The sequence below is a fragment of the Papio anubis genome, chromosome 4, assembly GCF_008728515.1.
Source record: "Papio anubis isolate 15944 chromosome 4, Panubis1.0, whole genome shotgun sequence".
NCBI classification, from domain to species: domain Eukaryota; kingdom Metazoa; phylum Chordata; class Mammalia; order Primates; family Cercopithecidae; genus Papio; species Papio anubis.
In genome coordinates this window covers 82711992-82737860 of record NC_044979.1, presented here as the reverse complement: position 1 = coordinate 82737860, position 25869 = coordinate 82711992, and the positions used below count along the sequence as shown (strand labels likewise).

At 37.8% G+C, this 25869-nt stretch overlaps 1 protein-coding gene and 1 long non-coding RNA gene across 2 annotated transcripts in view; one reads left to right on the top strand and one right to left on the bottom strand.

Annotated features, from left to right (window-relative positions):
• Window positions 1–13198, top strand: part of LOC103883038 — a 41939-nt gene extending 28741 nt beyond the window's left edge. The window contains exons 4-5 of the long non-coding RNA XR_002521055.1: window positions 1371–1454; window positions 13122–13198. This is a non-coding gene — a long non-coding RNA (uncharacterized LOC103883038). The remainder of the gene's footprint in view (window positions 1–1370; window positions 1455–13121) is intronic.
• The window catches only part of SCIN (scinderin), an 85868-nt gene that overhangs the window by 15758 nt on the left and 44241 nt on the right, over window positions 1–25869 (bottom strand). Inside the window, exons 5-10 of the mRNA XM_003896258.5 lie at window positions 15337–15429; window positions 13095–13227; window positions 12290–12378; window positions 11338–11553; window positions 8990–9111; window positions 1755–1845 (exon numbers count right to left, since the gene is read on the bottom strand). Coding sequence (XP_003896307.1) covers window positions 1755–1845; window positions 8990–9111; window positions 11338–11553; window positions 12290–12378; window positions 13095–13227; window positions 15337–15429 — 744 coding nt within the window. The remainder of the gene's footprint in view (window positions 1–1754; window positions 1846–8989; window positions 9112–11337; window positions 11554–12289; window positions 12379–13094; window positions 13228–15336; window positions 15430–25869) is intronic.

The window sequence follows — 25869 nt, the reverse complement described above, 5'->3', positions numbered from 1 at the left end:
GCTAGAAACAGCAGTCTCTTAGACACAGTGAGATCTAGAACTAGACATTGATATTGTCTGACACTGTATAACATTTAAAGTTTTATATTAAATAAAGCAGCATATTATCTTTTCCTGCCCATTTTTCTCTATTTTAATCTCTCTCTCTGTCTCCAGATAGAGATAGATAAGATAGATAAGTTAGATAGATATACTAAAAAGTTGACTCATTTTTAATTACATGAAATTTTCGTTTTGAATTTGGATTTAGTCATTCTCGACAAGTAATTTTTTTTTCAGAAATACCCAAATAAAAAAATATATCTCTCCTCCCTCTCACACTATCCTCTCCCTTGCCCTTCCTCTTCTCTCCTCCTTCCTACTTGTCTCATTTCTTCCTCCATGATTTCCCTTTCTTCTCTTCCCTCTCCTCCCCTCCTTCCCCTTTTCTTTCCCCTTTCTCCCTATCTTTTCTCTTTGTCCCTCCCATTTCTGTTCATGCTTTCTCCCTCTCCACCACTTCCTCCCTCACTTTTGGGTGATGGACTTTGTTTCAGTAAAGATTTTGGTACCTAAAAGGGAAATATAAGGACTCATGCTATTTTATCAAGATTTATTTCTGTTTACTTGTGCAAAACATAACTTACGCATGTTTATGATTTGAGAGTGTAAGAAAATGAGTCTTTTTTCTACCTATTAATTAGAATTGCTAATCTGTGCTTGTTCTGTACTGTTGTATTTATTTCTCAAATTATAATTTGTTACAGAATTGCTGTAACAAATTACTATGATTTAGTGGCTTAAAACAACACAAATTTATCATCTTACAGTTTTGGAGGTCAGAAGTCTGAAATGAGTTATGGGGTTAATTTAGATAGATCACTGGGCTAAAATGTGGAATAACAATTTAGTCATGGGGCTAAAATCAAGCTATTGCAGGGCTATAGTCCTTTCTAGAGGCTCTAGGAATGAATCTATTCCTTGCTTTTTCTGGTTTCTAGAGGTTGCCCATATTCCTTTGCTAGGGGCTCTCTTCCATCTTCTTATTTTTAATTTTATTTTTTAATTGATTAATAATTATAGATATTCATGGGGTACATACAATGTATAGTGATCAGATTAGGGTAACTAGCATAACATCATCTCAAATATTTATCATTTCTTTGTGTTGGGAATGTTCAATATTCTCCTTCTAGCAATTTGCAAACTATATAATATGTAATTGTTCCCTCCATCCTCAAAGCTTTTACTTATAAGGACCCTGGTGATTACAATAGGTCCACCCAGTAATCCCAGATAATCTCCCTAGCTTAAGATCTGCTGATGAGCAACCATAACTCCATCTCCGACCTTAACTCTCCTTTGCTTTGTAACATATATCACACTTGCAGGTTCTGAGGATTAGGACATGAACACCTTGGGGAATTATTCTGCCTACCGTATCTGTTGAACAACAGCTGGAAACAATAATACAGGTAAAACCGTTTTAATGTCAAGCGACTATCACTGACACAGGGTGTGATTCTAATGGGAAGATTCTTTTGGGGTCTTAAATCTGTTGATAGTTTTTTGTTGCTTGTGTTTGTTACCTCCTTTCCAGAATCTGAGAGAACTAATTTGAAATGAGAGTAGGAATATTTGAATTTCAAAATGAAAACAGAGTTCATATCAAGAAAATGTCAAATTTCTATTCCAACTTGGGAGGCAGCTATAGCTATCTATTGAGCTAGCAAGCCTTTAACTTGTGTGAGTTTTGGGGGTAAAAATATCCCAACCTGCACAGCCTGTCCTCCGAGGGACCGATCCAACTGAACAGTCAGGAACGCAGATGTTGTCAGCTCATCTTGTGTGGCATTTGCTCCTTGCCTAGAGGAATGAAAGTGAAATAAATTAGCTTGCCTTTAAGTTTTAAGATCGTCGCATGTAGGCATTGCAAGCAGAGACAAGTTATTATGAAAGATCAAGAAGAAGCGAACTGTTTCAACGTGATATGAGCTGTTAAGCTATTGTTTTTGTCAAGGTATCTAACATTGAATTGTCCTATGTGTCATCTAGAACTGTATACGGTAGGCATTTTTATCTCCATTTTAAAGAAATTGAGCTTTTGTTCCTTACATAACTTAGCTAAGTCATCAGGTTCACCTGATTTTAAGTTGGAGCTGCCTATTTTTTAGAAAACACCTCTACAGTGAAAAATAATCCATCTGAAATGAAAATACGAGCCAAACTTATTACGTTGACTGTTAGTGGCATTTTGTCTTTCTTTCTTTTTTTTTTTTTTGAGATGGAGTCTCACACTGTCACCTGGGCTGGAGTACAATGGTGCAGTCTTGGCCCACTGCAACCTCCGCTTCCCGGGTTCAAGCGATTCTCCTGCCTCAGGCTCCAGAGTAGCTGGGATTACAGGCATCTGCCACCATACCCGGCTAATTTTTTGTATTTTTAGTAGAGATGGGGTTTCACTGTGTTGGCCAGGCTGGTCTTGAACTCTTGACCTCATGATCTGCCCGCCTCAGCCTCCCAAAGTGCTGGAATTACAGGCATGAGCCACTACGCCCAGCCAGCATTTTGTCTTTCCATGAATATTTGGTGAGCATGAACCAAATGTCTATAACCCAGAAAAATCAAGAAAATAATAATGAGAAGTTGACAATGGAGAGGCCCCATTTTGTCATCTTAGCAATTCCATAAGGAATTATTTATTATTATTATTATTATTATTATTATTATTTGAGACAAGAGTCTCACTCCATCACCCAGGCTGGAGTATAATGGCAGGAACTCGACTCACTGCAACCTCCGCCTCCCAGGTTCAAGCGATTCTCCTGCCTCAGCCTCCTAAGTAGCTGGGATTGCAGGTGCTTTTTTGTATTTTTAATAGAGACAGGGTTTCACCACGTTGGTGAGGATGGTCAGGCTGGTCTCAAACTCCTGACCTCAGGTGATCCACCTGCCTCCGCCTCCCAAAGTGCTAGAATTAAAGGGGTGAGGCACCATGACCTGCCCACCATAAGGAATTAGTAATAAGGCTGTACAAGATGCTAAGCTTCCAGCACTCAGATACAGGTCAATCCATCAATATGGCCAGTTCATTTGTAGCCTCTCTTTCTAGGGTAGCTTGTGGCTGTTAACTCTGTGTCACCTTAACCTGTAAAGCATCTTGTGGGAGATCTGCTGTTTGATGAGCTTGTAGAGAAGACAATAAAAGAAAACAAAACAAAGCTCCAAACATGGTAAAAGCACTCATTGAGCATTATTTATTTTTAGCCAGCTTTCGCATTTCTATCTGACTAGTGGTTAGCTTAGCAGTAGGAATGCTAAACTTGGATTTAGACTTTGAAAGTTAACTATTAGATTGGTGCAAAAGTAATTGCTGTGTTTGCTATTAAAAGTAATGGCAAAAGCCACAATTACTTTTTTTTTTTTTTTTGGAGACAGAGTTTCGTTCTTGTTGCCCAGGCTGGAGTGCAATGGTGCGATCTCGGCTCACTACAACCTCCGCCTCCCAGGTTCAAGTGATTCTCCCGCCTCAGCCTCCCGAGTATCTGGGATTACAGGCATATACCACTATGCCCGGCTAATTTTGTATTTTTAGTAGAGACAGGGTTTCCTCCATGTTTGTCAGGCTGGTCTCAAACTCCTGACCTCAGGTGATGCGCCTGCCTCGGCCTCCCAAGGTTCTGGGATTACAGGCGTGAGCCACGGCGCCTGGCCTACCCGCAATTACTTTTGCAGCAATGCTAATATATCTTTTCTTCCAAAACTTTGACAGTAAACTGTTCCATACTTGGAACAGATTAACAGAACCTGCCACGTTGGGCGACACACACGTGCACACACACACACACCCCCAAAACACTGGGAAGAGGGTGCATATCTTATCACACAATTTTCCATTTGACCAGCATAGGCAAATGGTTGATGTAAAAATTTTCTACAGAGAGGTGCAAAAAAAAACCATGCACACACATATTGATAAGAAAATAAAAAATGTTTTCCTTAATAAAGGAACTACTAAAAACACAGTGTTTTAATGTCAATAGCCTACATTTCCCAAAAGCCTATAATGCTAGCCAACACCTGTGTGTGTACTGGAAGCACAAGGTGAGGAGTTACACAGAGCTGCATGAGGACGGGCCACCGCAGGGTCTGTATCATGCGTTGTTTTTTTGTCACATCTGCGGTTTCCTGAATTCTCGCTTCCAGCTGTTGTTAAAAATGGCTGCTTTCCATTTTGCTTTTATTCTGAAGGGAAGAAATCCAACCACTGAAGAGACAATATTACCCAACTTTTGTCTTCATTTTGCTCCTTTTTTTTTGGAATATTTCAACTAGCAAACCTGAAAAACATCACTAAGTTTCTGCCTCATGACACGCTGAACAAATACTTCTCTACTCATCTTAAACCTCTCTTCTGGATCCCAAGTACCATACTGCCATCCACACAGATTCAAGTATTCCACTACAATCAAGAAATAACACAGTCGCTCTTTGTTTCTAATTTTAAAATCTTATGCTGAACAAAAAAAGCAATCTACTTTGACGTATTTTTTCTTTATAAACCTGTGGTGGTTGTTGCTCATTAAAGATGAGTGCTCTGTAAAAATGGGATTTACTACTTCAAGAGATTCATCATTGTCGTCTGTTCAATTTTAATTACCTGATATTTCAGAGAAAAGATCATTGCTGAAATTATTTCTGTCCTGTCATTTCAGAATACAAGTGGTTTCATAACTGATTTAATTCTAGTTTCTCACCTTTAACTCTGCCTCTTGGACTTAAACCTATTTATATCCCTGCATTGAAATTATCACATAAACTGGAAAGTTGTTTAATTTGAAAGCCAGTCTTCGATGGAACTGCTTATTTTTTGAAATCCTCTTCACTATCTTTATGGAAGCTTTGGAAGTTCCACAAACCATACAACACTAACAGACTTATATACTTCACATCCATGATTTCAAATGGTGAAGACTCACAAAAGGACTCTGAAGTATCTAATTTGCATTCTTGATATCCCCCAAATATATACATTCTTATGATGGAAATATTGAACATTTCCAATTGGAAAGAAGAAAACTAAATGACCATCCTTCCAGCCCCATTCCAAAGATAGTAACTATTACCAATGTGGTGCCTTCTCTTTCTCTTCTTTTTCCTTTTGCATTTTTGTACCGTGTGGGCCAAACTTGTCTTCCTCGTAAGATTTTTAATCTCAGGAAATAAAACGCTACCCATTTATGCTCAGACCAGAAACTCAGGGGTCATTCCTGTCTTTGTCTTCTCCATTCCCCATTAACAGTTTTTCTGGTGCCAATACCTTAACACCTTGCAAATTTGTCTCATTCTTTCCTTCCCTGTTGTCACTACACTAAATTCAGGCCACATCATTCAGCTGGATTATTGCAACACATTCCCAGTTGTCTTCCTGCTGCTAGCCTTCCTCTACCAATCCATTCTGCAGATGTCGATCAGAATAATTTATCTAAAATGAAAACCAGGCCAGGCGTGGTGGCTCACACCTGTAATCCCAGCACTTTGGGAGGCCAAGGCAGGTGGACCTCTTGAGGTCAGGAGTTCAAGACCAGCCTGGCCAACATGGTGAAATGCTATCTCTTCTAAAAATACAAAAAATTAGCCGGGCGTCGTGGTGTGCACCTCTAATCCCAGTTACTCAGAAGGCGAGGCAGGAGAATAGCTTGAACCTGGGAGGCAGAGGTTGCAGTGAGCCAATACTGGAGCCACTGCACTCCAGCCTGGGTAACAGAGTGAGACTGTCTAAAATAAAATAAAATGAAATAAAATGAAAATCAATCACGTAACACCCCATACAAACTCTTTCAGTGACTCCCAATGTCTTAAAAATAAAGTTTGTCCTCTTCAGCATGGTTTATGAGGCCATTTACAATTTGGCTCCTTCTAATTTCCTTCGTTTTATCTTTTGCACCCTAAATGTTCTCCAGCCATACTCTATGACAAGTAGATTAGAGCACACTATTTTCCTGCATTGCTTGGAACAACTTCCCTATTTGCCTGCCTATCTAGCTTCCACTTCAATGCCACTTTTTCTAGGAGCCTGTCTTAGTTCATTTTCTGTTGCTTATAACAGAATACCTGAAACAGGGTAATTTATAAGGAAAAGGAACTTATTTTTACAGTTATGGAGAGTGAGAAGTCCAAAGTCAAGAGATCACATCTGGTGAGGGTTTTCTTGCTGGCAAAGACTCTGCAGACTCCTGAGGCAGTGCAGGTCATCACACAGTGAGGGTTTGAGTATGCCAGCTCAGGCTTCTTTCCCTTCTTATAAAGCCACTGGTCCCATTCTCATGATAACCCATTTATCCACTAATGGACTCATCCTTTCATGAGAGCTATCATCTCTTAAAGGCCCCATCTCCCAATATTTCCACACTGAAGATTAAGTTTCAACATGAGTTCTAGAGGGTACAAATATTTAACCAATAGCCTAGGAGTATGGTGGAGGGTCTGTATATAATTATCAAAAGATCACTCAGCTTGATCTTACATAAAATCGTCTATATTGCACTAAAAATACCTGTTAATCATCTGTTTCTCATTACATATAAGCTCCTGAAGGCACAGGTTGTATTTTTCTTTCCACCACTGTATCTCCAGAAATTAGCACAATGCTTAGCACATAAAGTGCTTTCAAATGATACAAGAAATAGCTACAATTTAAAACTTAAATTTAGCATTTAAAATTTGTAACCTGACTTGTTCTATTTTAGTATGTCCATATAGACATTTATATGGGTTGCAAATTGTTAATTCCTCAAAACACTCTTTTGCATTACTTGCTTAGTCTTTTTTCTTTTAATCTAAATTCACAGTCAATTATGTTTTTCATATTCAAAAGAGAATTAACAGGAAGACCATGAAATAAAATGCAAAAGAAAAGTTAACTAGGAGTAATTAATTTATCCCAATAAATGCTATGATTTTGTTGCACAAACACTTTTCTGAATTAAACTTTTAGAAAACGAAATTGCAAAATAAGGACATAACTACCTGATATAGATATACTCAAGCCTTAAAGAGACCAATCAATTAAGATTTAAAATGTTGCCTTATAACAGTTGTAACTTTGAGTTAAATTACTTTGTCTGTCTAATCTCCCCTGCTCCATTCTTTTTGGAAAGACGTAAAAAAAAAAAACAAAAAACAAACAAACAAACAAAAAAACCAAGGAAACATCTGGCACTTTGCCAGTGAAAACATGCTGCTCACAGAATGGTTGCTATTAAGACGACATGTTAACCACAGAGCTAAATAGCTAAACGCATTCATCTAGGACAGCATATGGAGTGACTGTGGCATCAGAGATGGTCCTGGGTGCGGTGGTTCACACCGATGTGGTGGTGTAGATTAGAATCTCAGGAATCCCCTCAGCTGAGATTTTGATTTGTTTGGTGTGGGTGAGAGCATTTGGATTTATGAGAAATTGTTCAGGTTATTCCAATATGCAGTCAGTGTTCTAAACCACTGCCTGAGGCAATGTCTGTTAATCATTGAAGTGCATATGAATTACTTGAGGTCCTTGCTAAAATGCAGGTTCTGCCTTAGTGGGTCAAAGGTGGGGCCTGAGAGTCTACAAATCTAAGAAGTTCCCAGGTGATATTGATGCCTCCGAGTTCCCAGACCACTCTTTTGGTGTCATCCCATCTCTTGAACTTGAATGGGCTCAAGGCACTGGGCAGTGTAGATGACCAGACTATGGGGATGAGTGTGACTCTGTCTTTGTGTGTGAGGTTCACCAAAAAGAAATGTGACCATATCAGCAGAGTACTGAATGCATGTATATTCTATACACCTATTACAGGTTGTTATAACTATGTAGGCAAAGGTAGGATCCTGCCCTGCCTTTGCACCTTACACCCACATTTCTCTGCTTGAAGATCTTTTTTAAGAATTATTTTCTTTTTTCCAGCCTTCTTAGCAATATTCTATTTTTACCTGATTTCACTTAATAAAAAGTTAGAGAATTTCACATTATATAATTTCTTGCTGAATCCCCATCCCTTGACGTATCCTGACATGATGTATGCACATAAATTACTTGGTTGGACATTTGGTCATTTTCTCCTTGAGCAGGGCATTGGTATTTACTGAAAGTATATTTAGACTTCAATTAACCCAAATCATCATGCAAAACCATGTAAGATGAAAACACAGGGGCTGGGAGCAGTGGCTCACACCTGTAATCCCAGCACTTTGGGAGGCTGAGGCGGGCGGATCACAAGATCAGGAGATCAAGACCATCCTGGCTAACATGGTGAAACCCCGTCTCCACTAAAAATACAAAAAGTGTATCCGGGCGTGGTGGTGGGCACCTGTAGTCCCAGCTACTCGGGAGGCTGAGGCAAGAGACTGGCGTGAACCCAGGAGGTGGAGCTTGCAGTGAGCCAAGATTGGGCCATTGCACTCCAGCCTGGGTGACGGAGTGAGATTTTGCCTCAAAATAAAAATAAAAACAAAAACAAAAAAACCGCAATTGCATATTTTTTCCATTATTGTAAATTTAATGGAAACAAAGAATAAGAATTGCATCAAGTTGAGGTATCAATGGAATCACAAATTGTATCTCCTACAGGTTTTGCCATATTGCAACTTTGCAGTTCCAATTAGGATGGACCTCTCTGAATTTTAACAATAAGAAGCCATGGTACCTGACACTTGCTGTTGCAGTGTTAACCTGCGTACAAGATGAGATATTCAACTACATATCCACTAGCAGAACATCACTGGTTTGGGATATCAAAACTTTTTCCCTAGACTAGATAGCATGATTTTTATGTAACTCCTGCTGCCTGTGGATGGCAGCTGCAAAACAAAGTCAAAATCATATAAAAAGAGACTACTACATGCATGCTACACAAATCTCACTGGGGTGATTATAGGATTATTCTACGCCATAATGCATGGAATTTAATACTTTGGAGCAAAATCTGGCTCCTGTGGAACCCGAGATCTTTGCCCGATATAAACTCACCACGTGTAGATAATTTGTCCTCTGGGATAGGTGTAGAGTATGATGTAGCAGTCACCACCATAGAATTCACCATATGAGTTTTGGTCAACTTGGATCCTACCATTGTTTTCTACACGCCAAATCTGGAAGGAATGGAATAGATACACCAAATTACAATTCTCTTGATATAATAGTACTTCTCATAAGCTTTAAACAATTTTTGGTTCAAATCTATTATTAAACAACTTTTAAATTATCTTTTAACTAGTTTACAAATCAAGCAAAGGAAAGAAATTGTTATCAATTTGCCAATTTATTGACATTTTAAGTACTTTTATGTTTCTTTTGCTTCCTCTACAGTATTAAGCTCAGTTCCGAGCCTGGTGATTAATAAATACCTATTGTTTCATCTACTAGTGGAAATAACATGACACTCCAGTGGAATAAAAGACTGCAAGATTCAGCTCAGAAATATGTATTTTAATTTTTTCTTCAATTATGAAATAACATGCATATCTTTTTCCCTGTGCTTTAAGATAGGAGACTATTATTTTCCCAGGCAAGACTTGGTAGACTGTGACCAAACACTGAAGATGCTACAACACACTGAATGTTTGAGTCCCTCCACGATTTATGTTGAAATCCTAACCTCCAGTGTGACGGTATTAGGAGGTGGGACCTTTGGGAGGTACTTAGGTCATGAGGCCAGAACCCTCATGAGTGAAATTAGTGCCTTTATAATCAGAAAGCTCTCTAGCTCCTTTTTCACCACGTGAGGATGCAGCAAAAAGTCTATCGGGAAGTGGATCTTCCACCAAACACTGAGCCCATCAAAACCTTCAGCGTAGACTCCCCAGCCTCCAGAATGGTGAGAAATAAATGTTTCTGCTTAAACTCTCAATCTATGATATTTTTGTTATAGTAGCCTGAACAGACTAAGACCATGCCGATAACATGACTTCTGTTTTTAAAAGGTGCCATCCAGGTATAAGACTGAAATGTGATGATGGGATAAAAACAGGCAGAACCACTTTCATTCTACCTCCTCATCTTCAGCACAGATTAAAGACCCTCCAAGTTGGAGAGATGAGAACTGTAGATGAAACAGGAGAGTCACAAATGAAGGAGAGGCTGCCAGGCACTGTGTGTGTACATGTAAGCACACATACACACACACACACACACACACACACACACACATGCACACTTGCCTAAGTTCTCTGGTGGGAAGGGCAGACTCTTTGCTTTGAAATCTGAAGATGAGCAAGTGGACAGGAGCAGTGCAATGCTTCTAGAGAGAGGCCACCCCACCCTATCCTAGAGAGCAGAAGCCTTATATCCTAGAGACAGCACAAGATCCTAGAGAGAGCTCCCCAGATTTCAGCAGCCCTAGGATGGCACAGGAGAAGGCTGCAGCCAGGACACAGCTGGTGCTGGAGACCAAGTTTGCCAGGAGGACTGAGCTCCAGCAGGAATGTCTAAGTAGGAGACAGATGCAGACCCAGAAGTCGATACTCCTTCGACAACAGCCATGAGGGACATTTGTGAACTTCTCCCTTGGCGCTCCCCACTCCCCAACACCCATGCCACTTAGATTCATGCTTCATGTCTTTGAAAAGAGTTAAAATTATTTCACTAATTTCTTGACCGTATACTTTGGTCCAAGCATTGTGGTAAGCCCTAGGAATATAGAGATGAAATATTTAATTCCTGTCCTCAAGGAATTGATGAGAGGTCTAGGAGAAATCTGGCAGTAAATGAACAATTCTGTGGTAGGTATATGATAAATTCTGTGAAAAATATCCCTAGAGGTTGAACACAGAGAAATGCCACTTCAGCACTGAGGGAAGCCTTCTCAGAAAAGGTATGGCTTGTGATTTAACTGAGTTGCCAATGAGGTGTAGGAACGTTAGCTAGATGGCAGAGGGGAAGTCAGTACTCAAGGCAGTGGATAGGTGAAGCCAAGAGGAGGGAAAGGGTCAAGGGTCCAGCTGAAGACATATACATTTATAAATATATATGTATATATAAACACAGATATGTGTATGTATACACATTTATATGTGTGTGTGTGTGTGTGTGCACATTTCTCCCTCTGTCACCCAGGCTGGAGTGCAATGGTGTGATCTTGGCTCACTGCAACCTCCACCTCCCAGGCTCAAGCGATTCTCATGCCTCCGTCTTCCAAGTAGCTGGGACTACGGGTGAGCTCCACCACAGCTGGCTAATTTTTGTATTTTTAGTAGAGGTGGGGTTTCACCATGTTGGCCAGGCTGATCTCGAACTCTTGACCTCAAGGGATCTCCCCTGCCCTCTCCCAACATACACTAGCATTCATGGGCTTGACGAAAACAAAAACAGGTAAATACCTCCACTTTGCCAGAACCATCATCCACCATATTGTGCTGGGCTGCCATCTGTGGAGAACTATGTAATTTTGAGGCATCAAAGGGAATTTGTTTTATTTGAGCCACTTTCTCTGTGACATATACTTTCCCGAAGCCATCACTCTGATCTTTATCTCTCCAGTCCTTAAAAAACTGTTTGAAGATTGGTGTTTCACCTCCTTCTGGAAGAACTTGAATCTGAAATGTAAAATAATAATAATAATAAACAGGAAAATAAGCAATTGAGGGAAAATATGAATCTGGCAGTGGAGACAGAACTAAGGAAATGAAAAATTATCCTGGTTTGGCTATCAAGCTCATATAATCCAAAACTGCATTTTCTCATGACTAAAGTAATTACCACTGAATTTTAATATTTGAGAGACGAATCAAGTTCTTTAATATGTTATCCCTGCAGTAAAATAAGTTTGTCTTTCTCCATAAGGTTCACAAGAGATCTGTGAGCTGGAAGAAATTATCTCATTGTGTTCCTTGTGTAAGGACATAAAAACGAGGAGAATAGATGAGGCTGAGAGATTTGGAAAGGAAAGGAGTAATTAGACAGTGTCTAAATTGATTTTGATTAAGACAAGTATCATCTGGGTTTCAGGCCAAGTCTGCACAACTTGCTCTAAGGAATAATAACTCATAAGTGCTCTTAGCTAAATCTACTGTGGTTTACTATCTTGAATTAAAGGCAGTGGAGGAAGTGAATGGGCGCTCTATAGAAAGTCTGATGAGCAGTTTCTAAAAAATTCTAACCCCCACACAGATAAAGAGGGACATGTGACACCAGATTGTAGCAGGCAGGCAAGTGGAGAATCACTTCACATGCAGACGTTACTTTGACCCAAACTTTTTCATGAGTTTCATGGAGATGTCATGAGTTCCCATGTTTTCTATTTTTTTCTAGCCAGTTCATTTTCACACATACTTGGGTATTCTTGGAATAATTCATTTGCTGTAGAAATTCTTCAGCTGTCTTCATTGCAGCCTTCCTCTCCTGGGGATTAGCATCTTTACCTAAAATACAAGGTAAATTAAAGAGAAAGAACTTCAGAGAAGGAAGAATTCTATGATTAAGAAATACTTGTGTACCATAATAAACATAATTATAATTGAAGTTAAATGCAACAGTGAAAGAATAACAAAATTCGCCGGGTGTGGTGGTTCATGCCTGTAATCCCGGCACTTTGGGAGGCTGAGGCGGGTGGATCACGAGGTCAGGAGTTTGAGACCAGCCTGGCTAACACGGAGAAATCCCGTCTCTACAAAAACATTAGCCAGGCATGGTGGCGGGCGCCTGTAGTCCCAGCCACTCGGGAGACTGAGGCAGGAGAATGGCGTGAGCCTGGGAAGCCGAGCTTGCAGTGAGCCAATATTGCGCTACTGCACTCCAGCCTGGGTGACAGAGCAAGACTCTGTCTTAAGAAAAAAAAAAAAAAAAGAATAGCAAAAATTTCCTGGTATATGAAGTATATTTAACAATACGCGAAAAACGTTATTTGTAAAACAATTCTTTTTATATTGCCCAAATGCTTTTTTTTTTTAAACTTCATATCCCTGGTACATGATGTTGGTAGGAGGAAAATGGCTGCATTTTATGTGAGACATTTATAGATCAAGTCTTAATTAAAAGGTGGGATTTTTTAAAAAAATCAAAAAAATATATTTTATGTAGCCTTTTAGAGGAAATATATATACATCAGAAATACAGCATCGCCAATGGAATTTTTCACCTTTCCATACGAAAATTTGTTTTGCAGCCCCGTGGTCCAAAATAAAGCATTCTTCAGAAAGCAGCATTGCCATCGAGAAGGGGTTTTCTTCTGCCACCACAGTCACCCTCATGGAGCCACTTGCATCTGAAACCTAATATAAAAACCACGACCTCCATGTTTTCATTTGGGGATGATAAGGATGTTCTATAATTAGATTATGGTAACGGTTGTACGACTCGGTAAATGTAATAAAATAAAAAGCATTGAACTGTACACTTTAAATGCATGAATTTTATGGTGTATAAATTATATCTCAATAAAACTGTTTCAAAGAAAATGAAAAGAATCCACAAGACTTCATTACACTCCAATTTTTTTAAAAAAGTCCTTTGGGGTAAACTTAGCAAATAAAAAGTTAAGTTTTGACACTGTGCCTAAAACATCAGAAAAGAATAGTGATGATAATAATAATGGCTAGACAGATGCTCTTATGTACTAAGAACCATGTAATTAACTTTACATGATTATTTCTTGTACGTTTTAGAGCAATCTTTTCAAATAGGTAATAATCTTAAAATCATTACATACACACAAGAAGATGAAGTTTAAACATTAATTTAGTCAACATTTACTATCTACTATATACCAGCCACTTTGCTAATTAAGCTATTGATACAGTTTATGCATAAAGATTTTTTTCAACATAGGTCCTGCAAGGTAAATACACTTTGTATAAATTATCAAAGTAAATTTCTTCTGTCACATTTGGAAATGACTACAGACTATTAAAACAAATTTTTAAGTGGTCTTATAAAATCGAAAGTGATATTCATGTGCAAGTTAGGATTTACTGGTTTTCAATGGCCAGCTTGTATGCTACAGTTTAGACACCAATTATGCAGATTCCAGAGCCCTCCCTTGATCAGTGGTGGAGTTTTGCAGGACCAGGGTGGAGTTTGAATTCCGTAGTTTTAGAAAATGCCCCAGGTGATTTTGCTTGCCAGCCTTGTTAAGAAACCGGAATTATTTTCAAAGGAACTTTATACTTTATATCCATGTAATACAGCATAGCTCCACTAGAGGAAGCTATGACTCAGGATGAATATCTTCCCCTTTAAAAACACTTCTTTACTTCATAATGCTGTCCAAGAGGGAGAACCGTTTTGGTTGATGATGTGAAATAAAAGATATCTGTCAGGCTGTTGAAAATGAATTTTAGAAATAGTAATTTTTAAAAGCAGTCACAAAATATTTAGGTAACACTTTCTGTATGGCTCATATTAAAATGACCAGTATTTAGCAGAAATGGTAACCATATTTCCTTTTGCATCTAGGAAGAAAAAAATCCACTTATTATGAAAAGGAAGTTACGCTGAACAAGTTATTAATTTTTGTCTTCACATAAAATCACAGAGTTTCGGAGCCAAAAACCCCTTAAAGAGCAGCAAATATAGTTTCTTTCTGATACAGATGAGAAAACTACTAAATTCTGCTGGAGATTTACGATTTGCTCCAAAGAAAGTTGCAAGGGGAGGGAACACTTGAAGAATACCACTGTAGCAATCCCCTTAACTGGAGTGCCTTGCAGTTTTTGTTACCCTCAACAGAAAAAACAAACAAACAAAAAAATAAAAAAAACTACAGAGTTGGAAGGAACCTACTTTCTTTTTTGTGTGTGGATAAGAATGCTAAGACCCAGAGTGGTTATGTCCTGTGCGAAGTCATGCTGCTAATCATGTGCCATACAGCTGATGTGGAAGTAGGTATGTTAATGCCCAGAACAGAAGTGTTTTTACCCTGGTTCCCTCCAGCTATTTCATTTGGTAGCTCAGCCCTCCTGTAACAAAGAACTCCTTCATTATGGCTAAAGACAATGTTTTAAATAGGGTGAAGGCTTTACATTCTTATCAAGAATTTATAAGAAAAAACTGATAAAATATTTTTACTCCATAAAGGAAATATTGTATTGAGTACTACATATCAAACGATTGTTGCAAACTAGTACAGCAACAGTATATAATTTTATGTGGTTCACAGCAATAAGTTCACATATTTGTTGTTTTACATAAAAATAACAAAAAGTATTAAAACTTAATTTAAAAAAATATACAAGAGCAAAGAACTGATTCTATCTACACATTGCTCTTGGAGAGCGATGAGGAGATTTCTCAATTGCAACAAAGGGAATCCCTCCCAATACAGGCCTCTCTAGCTACATAGAGTCCTGTAGAAACAATAAATTTGGTTACAGTGAACTCACCATGTATAGTTTAGCCATTTTCCTGTTACTTATGTCTGCTATAATGTCATCATCATCACCTCCATCTGGAAGCTCCGGCTTTCCTCCTAAGACCTGGAAAAAAGTCAACAGTGGATGCAAAGATAAAGACCTCTCATTAAAGGATGCAGAGTTAGAAACATACATTTATAAAGACATGGATTATAAAATATTTGCAATTAAAATGACCAGGCTCAAACACTTCTCATCAATTCATACACAGTAGTCCTTTTCACATGGGTCAAATCAATCAATTACATTAAGTAAACTGAGTTTGCTCGTGATATGAATTTCCAAGAAAGGAAAATTCCTAATTTGAAAGCCTAGGTGTCCATATTACTGAAAGCTAGAAGGAATTAATTAAAACTTGAGCTCTATGTTCAGCTCTGCAGCAGAATTTATTCTATGACCTCTGCTTCTAGAAATAATCTCTAAGGTTTATGAGTTTATTATAATAAAGATTTGAATCAAAATTACTATCTGGAGGTAAAATACTATTATAATTATTGACATATAGGATGAAGTGCAAGCTCTTGATCACCCAAATCACGCTTTGTTTTCTGCTGTATCCTTGGCACTTGGAACAGTTCTTGGGACATAGTATATGCTCAGTAAGTATTTGTCAAATTAATGAATAAATGTATTTATCCTGTGCATATGCGATGCAATCCAAAAGTCTAAAAAAGTGTTTGGTAGAAAATACATTTGAATCTGCTTTGAATTTCTTTATATTAAAATAAAAAATATGTCTATGAGTAATTAATTTATTAAATTAATTAACACAAACAGCATAGAATGTCAAGGACAGGAATCAAATATAAACTTATTCTAAATAATTTAATTTTTATAATATAGATATAAATTCAAGTTTAGAAAATGCAAAAGTGTTCATTTAGATACAATAAATACTTAATACACAATGAGTTCCTTACATAATGTGTTTTATATTCACTATTCCTTACAATATATTGTATCAAAATGTGTACTGCAAAATACCAGAAAACAATAAAAATATACATTTATCCTTGCATGAGTATAAGTACATTCTCAAATTTAGAGATGCATCAGAGAACTTACGTTCTCTGAGAACATACCTATCTTTTTATTTGTACTATGACCAATAAGATGTTTTAGATACTGTATATGCTAAATGATTGTAATAGTTTTTCTTTTTTTGCCAAAAATAGAACCAAGCAAAAAAAAAAAAAAAAAAAAAACACTTGTGACCAAAAGCCTTTTTTAAAAAACACTTTTGCTATAAGTATGTATAGGTTGTAAGAGCCATCAAAGATCTCCTCACATATACTTTTCTAATTCTACTCCAACTAAGACCGTAGTTTGGAATAAACAGTTTGCGTTAAGGGCATATCTAATACTAGGAAACCTCCCAGCGGGAGGACCCAGTCTGGGATTTGAGGCACACTCTAACTTTTAATTTTCAGACCACAATTCCCATATTAGCCAGGCATCTTAATTAGCTTCTCAAAGGACTGCAGCATAGTTGGGAATTGAACCCAAGGGATTTAACAAAAACAGGCTTAACTCCGGGGTAGAAAGATGCCGTATATTTGTCAGGAATCATCTCTAAGGATCACTTTAAAATTGAGTTCAACTAAGCATTTATCAAATATTTGAGGTCACTGAGGTATATAGATGAGTTTCTAACCACATTGTCCAACACTTAAGGACTTTACATCTGGTGTAGAAAGAGCAAAATAACTAAATATGTTCACTTTATCAACTAGGCCATACATTTTGATCTTTGACATAAACTGTGAATACAGCTTGGAGTATCATGCCTGAATGTAAAACATTTTCATTTTGGGTTGCCCACGCGATTGGCATTTAGCTCATGTAATCCTTTGCATGTGAAATAACATATATTTTGACAATTTAATGGGGTACAAACACAGAGAACCCTCATTTGAGGGTGTTACATAAAAATTTCATCAATTATTCTAGCCAAGATTTCTCTTGCAAGTTTGGAGCTCCTCTTTCTTTCAATTATTTTCTGTAAGTTTCTGTTTAAAAGTATTGCCATCATCTAAATACTCCAAGCTAAACTTATTTTCTACAAAATTAGCCACTCTCAATTCTCCATTTGTGTAATGTATCTCTATTCTCTCCTCTTTATATGGACTTACAATTATGTGATCAGTTTTAAATACTTCCTCTCCTGCACTTTGGATCTCCTATCCACTCCTACCCACTTATTATTTTTAATAATGGTTAGTCACCGATTCCCGTCTATTCCTTGATTCAGACCCTAGTGAAGGCCCTCATCCCTCTTGTTGTGGGTAACAGCTCTGCCAGTTCCACTTCCTTCAGTGTCACCTCATTTTTTCATCCTAAGAGTTATCCTGGACACTGGCTGCAAGGCCCCTTACTTCACATTACTCCTAGTTGTAGGAATATGACTCTAGATCAAGGAAATCCTGTCATTTGCAACAACATGGACGAACTTATTGTATATTACGCTAAGTGAAATAAGCCAGATACAGAAAGATAAACAATGCATGATCTCATTAATAAGTGGAATCCAAAATAGTCCAATTCATAGAAATAGAGCGGTAGAATGGTGATTGCCAGGGGCTGAAAAATAGAAGAAATGGAGAAATGTTAGTGAAAGAATTCAAACTTCCAGGTATAAGATAAATAAGTTCTGGAGAAAAAATATAGTATGATGGTTATACTTATTAATAATGTAGTTTATATTTGAAATTTGCTAAAAGAGAAGATATTAAAATATTTTCACCACACACACAATGTGAGGTGACAGATGTTAATTATCTTCATTGTGGCAATCATTTCACAACTTATACATATATCAAAATACCATTTTGATAGATGTATGCACATCATATATATATATAGGCATCTATCAAAATATCACATTTTGATAGATGTATATGTACAAACTTTGTCAATTATCCCTTTATAAAGCTGGAAAACATTTAAAATTTCTTTTTAAATTTTTAAAAACTAAAAACTAAAAAATATTTATATTTTACGTCTGCTGCAGTGGTTCCTGAACTTCAATGTACTGAAGCAACACCTGTGTGACTTTGTAACTACAGATTCTCAGCTGCCATCCATTGAGTCAATAAACAGGTCTATGGTGAGGCCCAGGAATCTGTAATCTAGATTATTCTGAATTGGGTGCTCCCACTGACCCAAAACTTCTGTCTGAATCCCAAGTCCCCTTCAGATGCTGAATGTCATCTGTCCTGCATTATTTCTCAGCATTCTCTACCTTGTACCCACCTCTAATTAGGCTGACATACTCGGCGTTCCCTGTGGAAGCCATGCCCATTCTTTCCCCCTTGCTAGCTAGGAAATTAATAATCACCCAGCCTTAGAGTTTCTAGGTTCTCACAACCTGTCTCAAGACCACCCTTGGTGTTTCTTTCTTTCTTTCTTTCCCTACTATGATCCAAGGTGAACTTTTCTTTTTAAAACTTAAGCAGGCCTATGTGGAAATTTGTATTTTTAGATAAAAGGATCAGGCAGCTAAGAAACAATTGCTATACTCTTTTACTCTCTTAATCCTTAGTTTTTCACAGTATGTACATCTGTTTTTACTTATTCATTTATTTTTTACCTTTTAGTCAACTCTACCTACTTTGGAAAAAAAATTCCAACATTTACACTGGCTCGTTCTCAAGATGTGGTTTCCCTTCTTTATATAAAAAAGTCAAGATGTTTGGCCACTTTAGAATAAATATTTGTAATGCATCATAAGAAAACAATACTGATGTATAATCTGGAAGAAGGACAATATGTAACTCAAAGCTACATATCACTGTGGATGAAAATGCACCAAGTTGGTGCCAAGTCCTAAAGGCATTTAACATTGAGGGCCTTATGTGCTCCCAGCAGAACTCTGGGAGACAGGCAGGACCTGTATCATGATTACTTTAACTTCATAGATTGAGAAAATGAGACCGAAGGAAGTTAGGAGTTTTGCCTTAGGTCCGTGTCTCATAAATATTAAAGCAAATATGTAAACCCCAGGCATTCTAACCTCTACTTCAAAGTTCTTTACATAGAAAATGAGACATTTCATTCTTCTCACTTTAATCATTTTAGGGTAGATGGCTCTGGTTTTATTTTCACTAAAAATAGAATCAGCTCACAGGTTCCAAGAATGGACATTTTAATTACTCAGTAAATTCTGTATCTTACTTCCTTTCCTTAACTGAGAAACAATCAGTAGCGTGCAACATATGGAGCACAGAAATAAATTGTAAGAGTGAAGCTAACCCTGGTTGTTATGGTGTATTTACTTGCTGCAAGGCATTTTATGCCTTAGATAAGACAAATATTTGATAACAGGGAAGATCCACAGAGATATAAAATGACTGGTGATTCTGAGGAAAGCTGCAGTCTTATTTAGCCAGCTCCACCCACTCTAGATATAAGACTCTCATATTTACTCTGCTGCTGTCTCTCAGTGATGGCCTCAAAAATACCTTTATCCCTTTATTCATAAATGAAATAGAGGGTAATTTCATATATTAAAGAATAGATAAAGGTATTTTAGAGGAGGGAAAGCATGTGAGGTATTTTAGAGGTAGGAAAGCATATTTGGATAAAAAGACAAAGTGAATTGGGCATCTGCAAGAGGTTTAGCTATAGTGCAGTGCTGTCCTGTAGAAATTTCTGCAATACTAAATATTCCATATCTGTGCTGTCCAACACAGTTATCACTAGCCTTTTGTAGCTAATGAGTACCTGAAATGTGGCTAGTGTGACCAAGTAACTGAATTTTACATTTTATTTAATCTTAAGGAATTCAAATGTAAACTTAAATAGTCACTCATGTCTAGAGGATGCCAGATGGAGAGTGCAGCCCTAGAGGCCTCAGGGAAACGCTGTGGCAATGGGGAACTTATCATGAGGCAGGACTGAGCTTCAGCGTTCCTGTAATATCAGCGTATTAGAGGATAGATGTTGAAGGGTGAAACTCATATGAAAGTTACCCCAAAATTTACTATAATATGGAAAGTTACCTTACAAGTTACTACAACATAGAAAGCAAAATCACAAGTCATTAAAAGCCATAAGCCAGAATGCCATCTTATTAAACAAGAGCAGTTGTTTTCACTGGCTGCATATTAGAACCATCTGGGCTGATATAAAAAAGAATGCCAACGTCTGAATCCAATCTCTAGAAATTCGGATTTATTTATTCTGATTGGAGCCCATGCATTGTATATTTGAAAAGCCTTCTGGGCCTGGTTTGGTGATGTGATTCAAGTGCTCAGTGGCATCAGCTTTGCTAGCCTGGTTTATCCACCTCAACCATTGGGATAGGTCTGCCAAGCATTTCTGAGGTTCACATAAGCTTGCTAGAACACATCTACCTTGGACACATTATTAGGGCCTGGTGGTCTGGGAGCTGCTGTGAGCCAAATCTCAGGTATTAAGATTTTAAGTCATTTGACTTTTCTGGACATCACCAACCCTTTTTCCCTAAGGCTTCAAACCCACTTTGGACATTTCTGTCTGATCAGTGCTTGGATGAACGCTTCCAAAACTTGCCTTTGGGGTTCCTAATTTCTCTGCATTCCACCACTGTCTTTTTGACACCTCCCTTCATTTGGCAGGATCAGGCAGACTGAGCTGGGTGGAGCCGCTACTAAGAGTCTCTGTAATCTTGTTTCCACATTTAAAGTGGCATAATAAATAATACGGTTCAATTATTATGTGATTACTACTATGACTAGCATATGGTGAAAATTCAACAAACGGTAGATCCTGTACAACAAATGGTAGATCCTTTCCTCACTTTTATATATGCAGAGTCAAATCTTTCCCTGGTCAAAGCATTACTCTTTCTGTATTATAAAACCCTGCATATTACTGGACTAATCCTTTGCATAATGATTTTACCACTGGACTTCTTTCTACACACCTCCTCATGGACTTACACTTTATTATTTGTTCATGTACTGATCTAATGATTTTATAAAGCAATCTAAAGTCTTGGTAATGTACCTTTGTTAAAATCTTATATCTTAGAATTAAACTACACATTGAATATAGATCTGTATGTCCCTCTCCAGGCAAAACCTAGAGAAAAGTATTTTATGCAATCAGCAAAAGAGTAGGTGACAATGCTGAGAAGAAGGAATACGATATAGTAATCTCTTCCTTTCATTGAAGTTTCTCCATAATTGTGGTGTCTATGATATCATAAGTCCTTGATTATAAAACAAATTCTCTGATCCTCCTCTGTGTTTCCATCGTATTTTCCCATATAGTCTTGTACCTATGACCTTATTTTGGTGAGGCAAGATATATCTGTTACGTAAGGTTTATTTCTTGAGTGTCTATAATATTCTGGCTTTGTGGGAAACAGTTGAGTCTACAATGGTTAACAGGTTAGCTTTGATCCCTGCTTCAGGTGAACTGACTTTCAGTGCAGTGTTTTAGCTGTTTGGAGTTGCTGTAACAGAATACCACAGACTAGGTAATCTATAAAGAAAATAAATTTATTTCTCACATTATGAAGTCCAATATCAAGGTACCAGAATCCGGTGAGGCCTTCTTGCTACCTCCATCTCATGGTGTAAGGAAGAAAGGTAAGAGAATGTGGGGAGCAAGAGAGCAAGAAGGGGCCAAGCTCGCTTTTACATAATGATAAACCCATTCTGGAGAAATAACCCACTTCTGCAATAATAATGTCAAACTATTCACGAGGGCTCTAGTCATCTCCTATCAGGTCCCATTTCCCAAAACTGCTGGATCCACAAAGACCATTCTCCCCCTCTCATGGCTGGGGCTTCACTACAGTGTCTCTGGTAACATTATTAGTCTCAGTAACTTCTTGCTTATTTTCACTGACTTTGGAAAAGATTACGCTCTGGTAATCTAAGTTGGATAAAAAACTAAGTTGGATAAGAGGAGAAATGGAGAAGAAAATAGGGCACCCCTATAGTGAGAACATGAGCTAAACCTCCAGGAGTATTTTTTCACTGCCCTGTATCGCCATATACATATACATATACACACATTTATATGAACTTGTTTAATTTTATCTCATCCTTTGAGGAGAAGGTACATAAACCTGATTTATATATTATTTTTAATTCAGTTTGGCTAAGTTTTGTTTCAATGGCAAGGGAGTTGAGAAAACTTTTTTATCTACATAATCCAGAAAATTTCCAACCATGAAATTTTAACTGAGCAAACTCAAAAATGGCTTTTCAGGTACTCTGAGGCACTTAAAAATATTTGCATTCCTTCTATGCTGTACATTAAGAAAACATATATTCTTTCCAAAAAATGTGTATCCCAATTACCCTGAACCTAATGCCTCTGTAGTTTGGATGAAGGGGTGAATACTAATGGTAAGAGATATAAAACAAAGGGGTAAGCCAGTTGAATTAGTCAGTTTTCGCACTGCTATAAAGAAATACCTGATACTGGGTAATTAATGAAGAAAAAAGGTTTAATTGATTCACCATTCCACATGACTGGGGATGCCTCAGGAAACTTACAATCATGGTAGAAGGTGAAGGGGAAGCAAGGCACATCTTACATGGCAGCAGGAGAGAGAGAGGGAGCACACAGGAAAAAACTACCACCTTTAAAACCATCAGATCTCATGAGAACTCCCTCACCATCAAGAGAACAACATGGGGGAAACTGCCACCATGATCTAATCACCTCCCACCAGGTCCCTCCCTTGATGTGTGGAGATTACAATTACAGAGGAGATTTGGGTGGGGACACAGAGCTAAACCATATCACCAGTCCACTGAGTACAAACATTGTGCTATTAAAACTAGTAATTATTATATGGAATATATAAAATGAGGCATAATTATCAAACATTTCTGGCAAAGTTTTTGAAGTTGTAAAATAACTTCACAGCAGTTGGGATTTCCCTTGCTCTGTATGTTTAAGATCATGGTGTCTGTAAGAAAGACTGCTTGGGTGTGATCCACAGATTCCTTTTTTTTTTTTTTTTTTGAGACAGAGTCTTGCTCTGTCGCCCAGGCTGGAGTGCAGTGGTGCGATCTCCACTCACTGCAAGCTCTGCCTCCTGGGTTCACGCCATTCTCCTGCCTCAGCCTCCCAAGTAGCCCAGACTACAGGTGCCCGCCACCACGCCTGGCTAATTTTTGTATTTTTAGCAGAGACAGGATTTCACCGTGTTAGCCAGGGTGGTCTCGATCTCCCGACCCCGTGATCCGCCCATCTTGGCCTCCCAAAGTGCTGGGATTACAGGCGTGAACCACCACGCCCAGCCGATCCACAGATTTCTTATTCTTATTTCCACTTGAGCAAGTTACATAGCCTATCTATGACTCAGTTTCCTCATCTGTAAAATAAGGATGTAGTAGATGCTATTGGTGCTCTGCCCATATCACCTTGATCTAACTTAGAGGTCATTTGTAGATAGCGTCTTAAAGCTCTAAGTCTTCTGTTCTCTACATGGTGGCATTTTCTGGCCATGGAGCTGTCTATAGATAGTGTCTTAAAGCTCAGAGTCGTTTGCTTTCTATCTGGTGGCATTATCTAGCCATGGAGCTGTACTGTGTCCAAATACAAGGCGGACTGGAGGTTTTGGGGCATTAAGAACCAAGGAGCAACACTCAAGCAATGAGGGATGGGAGTTACTGGCTAGACCCAGCAACCACTCAGCCTTCTGAGGGCTAATGCCTGAGGGTCTCTTTGAGACTCAGTCCCAGTTGCTCACTGCAGTAAGACATCTGTTAACAAAATGTTGTCTCACTTTACTCCTACTTGGTGCTTTCAGGATCATCTTTCAAATAACAACCTGCCCCCAAGTCCTTATCTCAGAGTCATCTGTTGGAGGAAAATAACAACATAGACAGGAAATAAAAAATGTCTCTATTTCATAGTAAGTGTTGTAAGAATTAAATCCTGTAAAGCCTATAGAAGACTGCCTCTTCTGTGGTTAGCACTGAATGTTTGTCAGGGTAGTAGTTGTTAGCTCTTTTGCAGCACTTAAAATCCATTTCCTAGATGATTTAATTCCTGTGTTAATAATAAGAAACACTTGTATGCTATCAAGAAAATGTAGCAAAAAGATTAAGGAAGGAGTTCAGCCTACCAGTGAGCCATCTACATTTACCCTTATAGAACATAAGATGAGAGAAATCGTGCCCTCCCGTAACAATAGTGTTCCATAACAGTGAATATCACAACACAATTGTAGAGCATTTGCTCCTTGATTCAAAACTGTTTTTAATCAGCATATTTGTCTTCTCTACATGCACTCTATCAGACGTTGTTGAGATGTATTTTCGATAGCGGATTGCTTTTTAGTTTATTCATTGCAATAGAGCATTAATATTTAATTTCTCTGTGATACATGGTATATGACTTCACTTACCAACATATTTCTATGAAGTTTTTTTGTTTACATACATATACTAACACATTTTAGCAGCAAGTTAGTACCTTTTTCATTATTAGTACATTATGGGATATCTGACACTGAGAATTTCCTTTTGGTTTCCACTGAGCAGAATACTGTATTTACATGAACAAACCATCCTTTCCTTACAAAGTCACTTTAAAGTCTTTTAAATAAATATATTATTACATATACTTTTTTCAAAATAATGTAATTCTAAAAATTGTGATGCACTAGATACCCTTGCAAACATAATAGCAATTCTAATACAATAACACTAGTTTATACAAGTGCTGTCAATATAACCCAGTTCCAACACTCTGTGATTCTAAGCTCTGGAAAAACAGTACTAGGAAGCACAATCCAAGTGGTCACCATTTTAGGAACCTCTTTCCAATACGTGAGCATATTCCCTCATAATATTAAACAAATGTTTATTATCAAATACATACTAAGGAGATGTGAATTGCTGAATCTTGCAGATTTGACATTTTCACATCCTGGCTTGGCTAACTCTAAGCACAATACGTAAGAGGAAACCGATATAAAGTAAATATTATTGTTTATTATTATATACCTAAAGACTAATTTACTAAATGAATGCAAGAAATCATGAATCACTGAATCAGAGACCTGGCCCTTTTATATGTGTGTTTGGCTGATTCTTAACACAAAGGATAAGATGAACTTGACCTGAAATTACTGAAAAAATACAGTCTGTTAGGTTTTTTTTTTTTTTTTTTTTTTTTATCACTATTGTGGCAAGTGGAACACTAAAAGGATAGAATAGAAACTGCCATTATAGTTCAATATTTATATTAGCTTATCAATTGAGATACACGCCTTGTGGGGCAAAGATCCATCCCTCTCCCCTGTCCTACCCATTAAATCCATCTGTCTTGGAACTGCATTATCCTGTTTACAGAGTCTATTGATATTCCCTCACTTCAGCTGCAAGCTAAAGGGAAAATTACCTCATTCAGAGATGATTGCCAAATGGTGTTAATTTGGACTGATTACATAACAGTGGTACCTTATCTATAAGGTTACAAGTCTTCATGATGAACTTTGGTGTGACAAAGGGGGAGATTACATGAAATGTTATCACTTTATTGCAGCAT